At 55.9% G+C, this 13139-nt stretch overlaps 1 protein-coding gene and 1 pseudogene across 1 annotated transcript in view; both read right to left on the minus strand.

The window, feature by feature from the left end:
• Positions 1-4006, minus strand: part of LOC133353462 (myosin phosphatase Rho-interacting protein-like) — a 42068-nt gene extending 38062 nt beyond the window's left edge. The window contains exon 1 of the mRNA XM_061569727.1: positions 3043-4006. Coding sequence (XP_061425711.1) covers positions 3043-3168 — 126 coding nt within the window. The 5' untranslated portion in view covers positions 3169-4006. The remainder of the gene's footprint in view (positions 1-3042) is intronic.
• An 8087-nt stretch (positions 4007-12093) lies between these two features.
• Positions 12094-12965, minus strand: LOC133353463 (dexamethasone-induced Ras-related protein 1-like; annotated as a pseudogene).
• Between the last annotated feature and the right edge of the window lie 174 nt (positions 12966-13139).

Below are 13139 nucleotides of genomic sequence, written 5' to 3' on the forward strand. Positions count from 1 at the left end.
GAGGAGATGTTCACTAGCTCGCCTGGTGTACAGGAGGTCGTGGGTTTACAAGCCTCTCTCTCTCATCATCACAGTGACTACCTCGCCTGGTGTACAGGAGGGCGCGGGTTCGATCCCGACCCTGCCGTAGGGCTGAACGATTAATCGATTTCAAATCGAAATCGCAATTTGAAACAATGCGTTTAGCAAATCGCAAAGGCTGCGATTTTTGCGATTTGAAAAGTCCGATTACTTTCTTAATGGAATTGTTTTATTTTATTATTATTATAACTTTAATTATTTAACTTAACAATTGTTCTATGTTTGATTGTTCTATTTCAATTAAAGCATTTTAATAAATACATGTTGGAAGCAATTCATATCTTTTAAGTTCTCATCCTTGCATTAGAATATATAGAGCTGTTCATATTTTGATGGTATCACGTGGTAATGCTCCATCACATGTTTTAAATCTATTACACAGTGAATATTGAACTGAAGCTGGACTTTAATTTTTATCGCAAATCAAATCGCAATATCTGTCAGAAAAATCGACTTCCTCGCCTGGTGTACAGGAGGTCGTGGGTTTACAAGCCTCTCTCTCTCACCATCACAGTGACTACCTCGCCTGGTGTACAGGAGGTCGTGGGTTCGATCCTGACTCTTGACGATGCCTGCTGCTGTGTATTTGGAGTCTGCGTGTCTCTCTCCGGGTCCTCCGGTTATCCCCTCCACATTTAGAATCAGCATCACGCGTTTAGAGTATTGTATTTGGCCGCTGCTATAAATGCCCAAACGACGAGGATGATCGTGATGATGTCAGCCATTCGTGATAGCCAGGTCGCTTCTTGGAAGAAGAAGAAGAAGAAGAAACACAACAAGAAGAAGAATAAACACAACAACAACAAGAATAAACACAACAACAACAAGAAGAATAAACACAACAACAACAAGAAACACAACAACAAGAATAAACACAACAACAAGAATAAACACAACAAGAAGAAGAAACACAACAACAAGAATAAACACAACAACAACAATAAACACAACAAGAAGAAGAAACACAACAATAAACACAACAACAAGAAGAATAAACACAACAACAACAAGAGCTGTTGTAGAGAGCAGCTCATCGAGCTGGCACGAGAGTCGACGCCCCGCTGCCGCTGCTGCGCTGTCTCTCCCCCAGGTGACCACCACCACCACCACTACCACCACGCACCTGAACCAGCTCCCCCAGGTGACCACCACCACCACCACTACCACCACGCACCTGAACCAGCTCCCCCAGGTGACCACCACCACCACCACCACGCACCTGAACCAGCTCCCCCAGGTGACCACCACGCACCTGAACCAGCTCCCCCAGGTGACCACCACCACCACGCACCTGAGTCAGCTCCCCCAGGTGACCACCACCACCACGCACCTGAACCAGCTCCCCCAGGTGACCACCACCACCACCACCACGCACCTGAACCAGCTCCCCCAGGTGACCACCACCACCACCACGCACCTGAACCAGCTCCCCCAGGTGACCACCACCACCACGCACCTGAACCAGCTCCCCCAGGTGACCACCACCACCACCACCACACACCTGAACCAGCTCCCCCAGGTGACCACCACCACCACCACCACGCACCTGAACCAGCTCCCCCAGGTGACCACCACCACCACCACGCACCTGAACCAGCTCCCCCAGGTGACCACCACCACCACCACGCACTTGAACCAGCTCCCCCAGGTGACCACCACCACCACCACCACCACCACGCACCTGAACCAGCTCCCCCAGGTGACCACCACCACCACCACGCACCTGAGTCAGCTCCCCCAGGTGACCACCACCACCACCACCACCACGCACCTGAACCAGCTCCCCCAGGTGACCACCACCACCACCACCACGCACCTGAACCAGCTCCCCCAGGTGACCACCACCACCATCACCACCACCACGCACCTGAACCAGCTCCCCCAGGTGACCACCACCACCACCACGCACCTGAACCAGCTTCCCCCAGGTGACCACCACCACCACCATCACCACCACCACGCACCTGAACCAGCTCCCCCAGGTGACCACCACCACCACCACCACGCACCTGAACCAGCTCCCCCAGGTGACCACCACCACCACGCACCTGAACCAGCTTCCCCCAGGTGACCACCACCATCACCACCACCACGCACCTGAACCAGCTCCCCCAGGTGACCACCACCACCACCACGCACCTGAACCAGCTCCCCCAGGTGACCACCACCACCACCACGCACCTGAACCAGCTTCCCCCAGGTAACCACCACCATCACCACCACCACGCACCTGAACCAGCTCCCCCAGGTGACCACCACCACCACGCACCTGAGTCAGCTCCCCCAGGTGACCACCACCACCACCACCACGCACCTGAACCAGCTCCCCAGGTGACCACCACCACCACCACGCACCTGAACCAGCTCCCCCAGGTCACCACCACCACCACGCACCTGAACCAGCTCCCCCAGGTGACCACCACCACCATCATCACCACCACCACGCACCTGAACCAGCTCCCCCCAGGTGACCACCACCACCACCATCACCACCACCACGCACCTGAGTCAGCTCCTCCAGGTGACCACCACCACCATCATCACCACCACGCACCTGAGTCAGCTCCCCCAGGTGACCACCACCACCACCACCGCCACCACCACCACGCACCTGAGTCAGCTCCCCCAGGTGACCACCACCACCATCACCACCACCACGCACCTGAGTCAGCTCCCCCAGGTGACCACCACCACCACCATCATCACCACCACGCACCTGAGTCAGCTCCCCCAGGTGACCACCACCACGCACCTGAACCAGCTCCCCCAGGTGACCACCACCACCATCACCACAACCATCACCACCACCACCACGCACCTGAGTCAGCTCCCCCAGGTGACCACCACCACCACGCACCTCAACCAGCTCCCCCATGTGACCACCACCACCACCACCTGAACCAGCTCCCCCAGGTGACCACCACCACCATCACCACAACCATCACCACCACCACCACGCACCTGAGTCAGCTCCTCGTCCAGGGCCGGGTGCGAGTCGCGGGCCCGGAAGCAGTCCTGGCACTTGCTCTTGTTGAAGATGTTCGCTCGGAACTTGAGGCACGAGGCGACCTCCTTGCCCGCGAGCATGGCGGCAGCAAGCCGCGAGAGAAGTGCTTCAGCGGGAGATGGTGGGTGAGGTGGTGGTGAGGGAGTGAAGAGGTGGTGGTGAGGAGATGGTGAGTAGATGGTGGTGGTGAGTGAAGAGGTGGTGATGGTGAGGAATCGGTGGTAGTGAGGAGCTGGTGGTGAGGTGGTGGTGAGGAGCTGGTGGTAGTGAGATGGTGGTGGTGGTGCGGTTGCTAGTGGGGAACACAGCACGCTGCCCGCCTGTGTCGTCAGCGGCGCGGTGGTGGTGGTGATGGTGGTGATGGTGGTGGTGATGGTGGTGATGGTGGTGGTGATGGTGATGGTGGTGGTTTTGGTGATGGTGGTGGTGATGATGATGATGGTGGCACGCACGAGTTCCAGACGCGCGCTACGGTGCCTCTGCACTCCCCATCACCCGTCTGCCCGTCTCTCAATTGTCACAACTTGGACATAGTGCTGTTTGTCACTGGCCGCTCACACGCTCCCGCCGTAGTCACGACCCCCGCCTCCAGCCCCTCATCCTGGCATCGCCGCAGCGAGGAGCAGCAGCAGCAGTCACAGAGCAGCAGCAGTCACGGTGCAGCAGAAGCAGCAGCAGTCACGGAGCAGCAGAAGCAGCAGCAGCAGTCACGGGGACAGCAGCAGCAGCAGTCACGCAGCGGGGACAGCGGCTTGACAGGCGCGCGTCACGCCACGTGCACTGCGGCAGCAGCAGCAGCAGATCACATCACAGCTCTCCAGCTCTCTCCCCTCTCTCTCCTCTCTCTCGCCGTCTGCCTCCCGCTGTGGCTGCGTCTTAAAGGCGAGGACGACACTTGGGTGCGAGCGAGCGAGTGTGAGAGAGAGTGTGTGAGTGAGTGAGTGCGTAAGAGCCCCGAATAGGACCGGCGGAGTGCGGTAAGAGGATCCGCGGCGCGCTCGCCGGCAGGCCGGTGGCCGCTGCTCGCCGCGTCACTGCAGTGCACACACGGACACACACACACACGCGTAGAGACAAAGATGCCCCGTGTAGCCTTTAACAGACTGTAGGGGCAAGTGCTGTTAGCCAGCAGCGATGGAAGGCCGGCACGGCACACGAGGAGGGGGGGTGGGCAGCAACATGCCACACCACCAGACAGACACAGACAGACACACACACAGGACACACACACAGACAGACACACACACAGACAGGCACACAGACAGACACAGACACACAGACACACACACACACAGACACACACACACACCAGACAGACACAGACAGCAGGCGGGCAGCAACACTCAGCACTCGGCACTGCGTCCCTCTCCCGCCGCGTGGCGGTGTCCAGACGCCGCCGGCGACGTCTCTGCCGCCCCCCGGGCTCACTCCGTCTCGAGCCCCTGGGGCAGCGGTGATGGAGCGGTGGCGCAGCGGTTAGCGCGCCGCGCTACGAACCCGGCCACCCGAGTTCGATTCCCGCTCACGGCCACCGACACCAGTGACGATTTTATGAACCGGTCCTGGGCCCACCCCTAGGTCGACTCAGCCTCAAAACTGGTACCTGGTTGCTTTGTGTAAACATCGCCACTCGGGATACAAAGGCGGCCGGGCGTGGTGCTGGAAACCCCACCCCCTCGTGCGCCGTGCGTGCAAAAGGTCCTGCTCGCGAACAGCACTTGCCCTAACAGTCTGTTGAGACTATACGGGGGGTCTTTGTCTTTGGTGTGTGGCCGGCATCGGGGTCCCGTGGATCCCGAGCGCCCTCTGTGGACCTGGCGAGCTGCAGCAGCAGCAGGAGTAACAGCCGCTGCTGCTGCTCTGCAGCTGTTGCTGCTGCTACTGCTGCTGCTGGGGCTGCTGCTGCCGCTTGTTGTTGCTGCTCCTACTGCTGTTACTCCTGCTGCTGCTGCTCCTTGCTGCAGCAGCAGCAACAGCAGCAGCGGCAGCATCACCACCATCACCACCATCATCACATGGGCCGAGTGAGGCACAGAGAGATGGCATCACCACCATCACCACCATCATCACATGGGCCGAGAGAGGCACAGAGAGATGGCATCACCATCACCACCATCACCATCACCACCATCATCACATGGGCCGAGAGAGGCACAGAGAGATGGCACCACTACCACCACAATCGCCACCACCACCATCAACACATGGGCCGCGAGAGGCACAAAGAGATGGCATCACCACCATCACAATTATCACCATCATCACATGGGCCGAGAGAGGCCGAGAGAGAGAGAGGGCATCACCACCATCACCACCATCACCACCATCACCACCATCACCACCATCACCACCATCACATGGGCTGAGAGAGGCACAGAGAGAGAGGGCATCACCATCATCACATGGGCCGAGAGAGGCACCATCATCACCACCATCACCATCATCACATGGGCCGAGAGAGGCACAGAGAGAGAGAGAGATGGCACCACCACCACCATCACCATCATCACCATCATCACATGGGCCGAGAGAGGCACAGAGAGAGAGAGAGATGGCACCACCACCATCATCACCACCATCGCCACCAGCGTCACCACGTAGGCCGGCATGCGGCCTCTGCGCTGCGTTCTACGGCCACTGAGTGGCAGTGCATCGCCGCGATCTCGCGGCCTGTCGAGTCACCCCCGTGGCCTTAAAATACACAAGATAGTATTATTTTTATGATATTGCATAAAACAGTTGAACACGCAGTAGGCTTTCGCGTCCAATGTTTTCTCCATAATAAAGGTGTGTTTCTTTGGGTTTGATCGCGTGCATATAAATGTGTCGTTAAACCCGCCACCACCCAACACAGCCAATTAAGTAAGGTTTGTCACGTAAACAGAACGTGCCAATTGGTTACTACAGTTACAATGACGTTAACGTAATTTAATTAGGCTTAACACGTAGGCTTTCGCGACCAATATCATCCGTAATACAGGCGTCTTTTGGGGTTAGATAGCGTGCACATTTAAATATTTACGCGATTTAACCCCCCAAAAAAACCGGTATTAATAATTAATTTCATTTAAACACAGTCTACCTGGATATTATATCACGATAACCCTCATATCGTACGAAAAATCGCGAGGTAATTCCGGAGGCAATGCACCTTTCCACAGCTGTTCTTCCACCTGTACAAAGCGAATGTTTTGGTCCACATCGGCCTTCTCCTGCGAGTGCACAAAGCATTTGGTTCACCACAGGCGAACTGTGGGCCGGTTTCAACATTCAGTGCCTCATCAGCACGCTTGGCACGCTTGCTTGAATCAATGCTGGTGGACTGCCGGATGTGTGCACTGTGCAGACAAGTCCACTTTCTGTTTGATAGTATGGGTTCTGGTTCGAGGCAACATTCTATAATTCACAACACAAAGTCCTCATCAATAATAATGATGACACTTTCATTTTATATCGCGTCATTCATGCCAGTAGCATCCCGTAGCGGTGTCATTCGCGTCGCTGTTGAGAATGAAAAGCGAAACATGTTGACACTTGCTGGACACGGTGATGGGTTTATGGCCTCATCAGCGCGGCCCTGATGTGGATTCTATGCACTGTATGTTGCACTTCTTTCGCACCGTACGTAGCCAGCCGTGCTATGTGTGTATGTTGCACTTCTTTCGCACCGTACGTGTGTAGGCATCTCTGTAGGTGTGTCTGTGTGGGTGTGTCTGTGTAGGTGTGTCTGTGTAGGTGTGTCTGTGTGGGTGTGTCTCTGTAGGTGTGTCTCTGTAGGCATGTCTCTGTGGGTGTGTCTCTGTAGGAATGTCTCTGTAGGTGTGTCTGTGTAGGTGTGTCTGTGTGGGTGTCTGTGTAGGTGTGTGTGTGTAGGTGTGTCTGTGTGGGTGTGTCTCTGTAGGTGTGTCTCTGTAGGCATGTCTCTGTGGGTGTGTCTCTGTAGGAATGTCTCTGTAGGAATGTCTCTGTAGGTGTGTCTGTGTAGGTGTGTCTATGTAGGTGTGAGGCGAGGAGTGGTGGTCGTGGTTACTTATGCCCCCACCGAAGACGAACATCCGTGGAGGGATGCAGGCAAAGCCGATGAGTCAGATACCTTCTATGACCTCCTGTCACAGGTGCTGGCTAAAGTGGCCACTCGGGACAGAGTCGTCTTATTGGGTGACTTCAATGCCCGAGTTGGTCATGATGCTGGCACCTGGTCTGGAGTGATTGGAAGGCATGGGCCAGATCAGCTCAATAACAACGGTAGGAGGCTGCTAGATTTTTGTGCAGCCCATGGGCTTGTAATTACCAACACGCTCTTCCGGCATCGGCGCATCCACACAACATCATGGATGCATGCCGGGTCCAAGCAAGAACATCTGCTGGACTACATAGTGACGGACCAGCGGATGCGAACCCATGTCCTTGACACCAGGACCTACCGTGGAGCTGATCTGCCCTCTGATCACCGACTAGTCATCTGTAAGATGCGCCTGCCATTCTTCCACTCCGGTGGTGGGTGTACACCCAGGACCCCATTCCAACCAAAAGTGGCCTGGTCTCAGTTAGCTGATGAAAGTTGCAAGCGAGAATTTCATCATCGCTTGCAGCTCGGGTTGGCATCGTCCCCCACTCCTCCTGATGTCGAGGGTTTAGGACTGTGACTCATGTAGCTGCAATGGCTGCTTTGGGTACGCAGTCCAGACCTCCCCAGAAACCCTGGTTGACAGAGGAGGTGCTCAGGTTAGTTGAGAAAAAGCGACAGGCCCACTCTCATCGGCTACAGCATCCCACGTCAGAGAATGAGGAGGTTTACCGCAGCCTTCACTCGGAGGTTCGGAGAGCCGTAAGGCGCTGCAAGGATGGGTGGTGGTCGCGGGTTGCTGAGGAGATGGAGTCTGCCTCAGTGGCCCGCGATCACAAATCACTATTTAACTCCATCAAAAAGTAACCTGCAGCGCCACACCTATTACCATCATTAGGGGAAAAAACGGTGATCCAATCTCCGACCCCCAGGAACAGGTTTTGCAGATTTGCTGAGCATTTCTGTGAGGTCCTGGGGGAGGGGAAATCCCTCAGCCAGGAAAACATCATGGCACAAAGTGGGGATAACCCTGCTGAGGCTGCGGTGCCTCAAATATTGGAAGAGGTCACCCCCTGTGAGTGGCTGGCTGAGGTGCCATCTGTTGAGGAAGTACTGAAGGAGATCCGGAGTCTGAGACCAGGAAAGGCACCGGGCAGAGATGATCTCCCAAGCGAAATGCTGAGGGAGGGTGGCATTTGTGCACAGACTGCCCTATATGACATCATAACAACAGTCTGGACCACTGGATGGGTTCCGCAGGATTGGAAGGATGCCCTGATGGTTCCCCTCTTTAAGAAGGAGGACCGCACAGACTGTAACAACTACAGGGGCATCTCACTCCTCAGTGTGCCAGGTCCTGGCAAGGATTATTCAACATCGCCTTGCTAGGCACGCTGAAGAGAGGCTTGCGGAGCCCCAATGCGGTTTCAGGAAAGGGCGGTCCTGCACAGATGCCATATTTTCTGTCCGTCTGCTACAGCAGAGGTGTAGGGAATTCCCACAAGACCTACATCTCTGCTTTATTGACCTGGTCAAGGCCTATGATACCATCAGTAGGCCTGGGCTCTGGGTTGTTGTCACGAACGACAACTTCATCTGTCATTGTTTGTGTTTGTGCTTCTTTTGGTGACATTTCTTGAATGATTATTTTGCTTGGCAGTAGCTGTATATAGGATTTGGCCCTCAATTTTAATTCATGTACAGCGTGGTGGGATGCAATTAGCATGAATGACGCAATACAACATTACATCATGATTCATTATTAAAATCCTCTCAGAAGGGCTCTGTAGGAAGAGCGTTCTCGAGACGAGGCCATTCCTCCAGCAGCGGATTGAGCAAGGTCTAATTATACATAACCCGTGAGTGCATGCCACAGAAGGAAGTCAAGCAGGCGTGTGTAAAGAGTACTTCATGTTTATTTTGTATCGTGGACGCAGTCGACCGTAGAAAACTGAATGCACACCTCTACACATTGTACAAAATCCTTCCGACCAACGGTTCAAGTCCGACCGACGATGGTTCACAGCTCCCAACGAAAATTCGTTTGCAGCTAAACGTCGCCTACGACCCGTGCACACCGAAGGCAAGTGCAATTGTCACAAGTTCATCAAATATTCAAGTAAAAAAAGCCACTGCTGTACAAGAGCGAGCGAGCGTCTGTTGTTATTTGTTTGTGCAAAACACAAACATCTGCGCGAGCTTTTGAGTCTCCCCAGCGATCGATAAGAACACTTCTGGCCGAGGGTGCAGCGGCACCTCGAGAGGGGAAGGGGTGAGGGGGGGGGGTAGCGACAAGAAACACGCCACTCGATGTTGCGGCCACGTGAACGCAGCCCCGTTGCGTTCGTTACTCGAGGACACGCGGCAAGCCAATCGACCGAAGTTTTTGGTGAAGTAATTTGGAGTGATGCGGAGGCTTTACGTCTAAAATCCACCGTTGGTTCTGGGCAGAGCGCATTTCGAGAAACCGCACGTGCGTGCGTCAGACGCTAGTAACAACCGCTGCACCCCTACACACACACACCTTGCAAATAAATTACATCCATCGCGTGAATGGATCACCCGCGTCTCCGCGCCAACTGCTCCACTTGGCAGGCCTCCTTAGTGCAGGAGAACATTACGAGCAATGACTGTTGAAAAAAGCTTGGAAAGCTCATCGGATTCTTCCTCCAATTATAAATAAATATTCGACTCAGTGGTTGGCACACGCGGGGCTGCGATTAGACGAATACACTTTGAGCTCTGTTTTATTTCATAAGCGACCTGGCCGTCACAAATGAGAGCTGAACAGAGCGGCGTATCGTCATCGCGTGGAAATGTGTAAAGCAGGAGCCAAATGCTGTAAACGCGTGTTAATGTTAAACGTGGATGGAAAACCCGGGGGACCCGGAGAAAAATCCACGGGTAGACGGGGAGAGAGAGACGCGCAAACTCCAAATATACAGCAGCAGGCCTCGGGTTCGGGATGGAACCCACGCGCTCCTGTATACCGGGCGAGGGAGTTCACATCTCCTGGCCACCGCGGTGCCCGGATTGGAGATGGGAGGCAGACACGGCAGCAAGCCGACACAGCCCCTGGCCTCGACATCGCGAGAATCGCCCACGGCTGTCTGCGTCACGGCGCCACGTAAAAACTATCTCGGTTAAAGCAGTGGAGTCGAAAGGGGGGCACCGCGTAAACCGCCCCCCCTCCCCCACCGCCGTCGACGTCTCGTTGCGGACTTACAAAGAAAGACATTTGCCGCGTGGTGTTTAGCAACCGCTTAAGAGATCGTGCAAGAGGCGACGAGGAGACGACTCTCAACTTGGCAGGGGCCGTGCCACGTGACACGTGCCACGTGGCGCCACTCCGCAACTCTCCCTGCCGCGCGTGTCACGAGCGCGCGCTCCAAGCTCACCCACGCGCATTGTCACCCACGCCGAGCTCGTCACAAGACGACGCCTCATACCCGAGACTGCCTTCGGATTATTCCGTCGACGCGAATCTCGTGGTCTCCACCGCTAGAATGTCGCCACGTGCACCGTGCAGCGCTTAGTGCCGCTGCGAAACGTAACGGGGCTTTCGCGCGTGCACAATTCACAAGGTGACGTCTCGCAGTCGGCACGCGAAACAAGAGGTGGGCGTGTCGCGTTATCGGCGTCCTCAATCAAAGTCCGTAAGACGACGGCGACCCTCATCACGACACAGAACTAATGCGACTGAACGCCGCCTGGAATTGATTCTCAACACAACAGGATAACAAGAGGCAAGCAGCCATTTAGAAATTGCACCAACAGCTTATTGGCCGAACTGCACACGCACACAGCTCCCTCGATCTTTGCTTAAAATCCCTGTCGGGTCCCCAGTGGGGCCAAACGGCGCAATGCAACGCCGCGTGTCTGTGCCCCGCCTCAATCACTCTCCTGCCGGGCACTCGGAGGTGTTCAGCTGGAAGTTACATCCCGTTCCCTTGCTCTGTGTCTCTCCCTCGTGCGTGCGCGTGCGTCTGGCTGCAGGCCCAAGGCCCGTGTCGTTAAACACAAACGAGCCACGTGAGTGCAGAAAGCGCAGCGAAAACTGTTCGGCTCCACAAAGCTTCAATGTGTCAAGGTAAGTGTTGACTTTTCACATTCGTTAAATACAAATGCTCACATCAATGTAAACCGTGGCACCGTAATGAAGTTGACGATGTGTGTACGCTCGATATGTCTAAAGAGTTATACAACTTCAAAATATTAAATATCTTCTGTACAGTGTATATGTTAAAAGTTCCCTTTCACTTGAAATGTAGACATTGTAACTTTAGTTTTATTTAGCGATATGTTTTAATATCTTATATTGAATTTTAGACTGTTCATACGTAGTGAACAATTCAGCATCTCCATGTCTGCACGTGTATGGGGAGCGGTGGCGCAGCGGTGAGCGCTACGCTGCTCTCCGAACCCGGCCACCCGAGTTTGATTCCCGCTTACGGCCACCGACACCAGTGACGATTATCCGAACCGATCCTGGGCCTCCCCTAGGTCGACTCAGCTTAAAAAAGGAGTACCTAGTACGGGGTGTAAACATCGCCACTCGGGAGACAAAGGCGGCCGGGCGTGATGCTGGCCACCCACCCCCTCGTGTGCTGTGCCGGCCTTCATAGGTGCTGCTCGCTAACAGCATTTGCCCATACAGCCTGTTAAAGGCTATACGGGGAAATCTTTGTCTTTTGTGCGTGTGTGTGCGTGTGTGTGAATGTGTGTATGTGAATGTGTGTGTGTGAATGTGTGTGTGTGCGTGCGGGTGTGTAAACCACCGCAAGCCCAACACAGGCACTGTGGTGATGACGTCCTTCACGCCGTGCGTTCACGCGCAGTCAAGGTCCCCTATCTCAGGTCGATCACAAATCTAAAGAACAAAGTGTCCGATGCTCAAAGTCAGCGACGATCCTTGCAGCACTCCTTGCCTCTCCCCCTTCTTCTTCTGCACTTTTTCACCTCACGATGCAGCACGAATTCAGGTGATGCAGCTCTCCTTCACATCACGATGCAGCACTTGACCACAAGATGCAGCACTTGACCACAAGATGCAGCACTTGATCACATGATGCAGCACTTGATCACATGATGCAGCACTTGATCACATGATGCAGCACTTGATCACATGATGCAGCACTTGTCCGAGCGCTCTTTGCTCTGCGAGCGACACAGCAGCGCCTTCTGGCGCACGTACAGCAAGTCGCTGTGCACGCTGGGCTGCGCGCGCACGTGGCCACCAGCCCGCACGCGTCGTCCATCGCCTTCGAAGCGCCCGAGCCCCCCCCCCACAGGCCGCCCCTGCCGTGCCCGCCAGGCCGCCCGTCGCAGTCGCCGTCCCCTTCCCCCCCCGCTCCTCCTCCGCCCCTTCCCGGGCAGGACAGCGCCGAGACGCGTCGGTGCAGGGCAGGGCTCATCTCTCGGGGCAGCCCCGCCAGCGTGAAGAGCGCGCGGAACATCTCGTCCACGCCGTGGTTGCGCTTGGCGCTCACCTCGAAGTAGGGCGCGCCGGCCCCCAGCGCGGCCACCACCTCGTCCCGGGACAGCGCCGCCGCCGGGGCCTGCGAGGGATCGGCGCCCTCGGGGCCGCCCCCCCCACCGCGGCGGCGGCCGCCCCGGGGGGCAGCTGCTGCTGCTGCTGCTGCGACGCCGGCTCCGCCTTGTTGGCGCAGATGACGATGGGCACGTCGTGCAGCGAGTGCGTCGGGCGGTTGCGCAGGCACGCCTTGGTCTGCAGGATCTGCTCGCGCAGGCGGCACGCCTCGAGCAGGGACTCGCGGCTGTCCAGGCTGAATACCAGCACGAAGATGTCGCCTGTGGCACACACACGGACACAGAGAGAGAGACACGCGTCAGCCTACGGGGGAGATCGGGTGTGGGTGGCTGAGTGGTGGCTGAGTGGTGGTGGGTGGTGGGTGGGTGGTGGGTGGGTGGGTGAGTGGTGGTGGGTGGGGGTGGTGGGTGGGTGGCTGAGTGGTGGCTGAGTGA

This window comes from Lethenteron reissneri, chromosome 44 (genome assembly GCF_015708825.2).
Source record: "Lethenteron reissneri isolate LAM-NWPU_2019-01 chromosome 44, ASM1570882v1, whole genome shotgun sequence".
NCBI lineage: Eukaryota > Metazoa > Chordata > Hyperoartia > Petromyzontiformes > Petromyzontidae > Lethenteron > Lethenteron reissneri.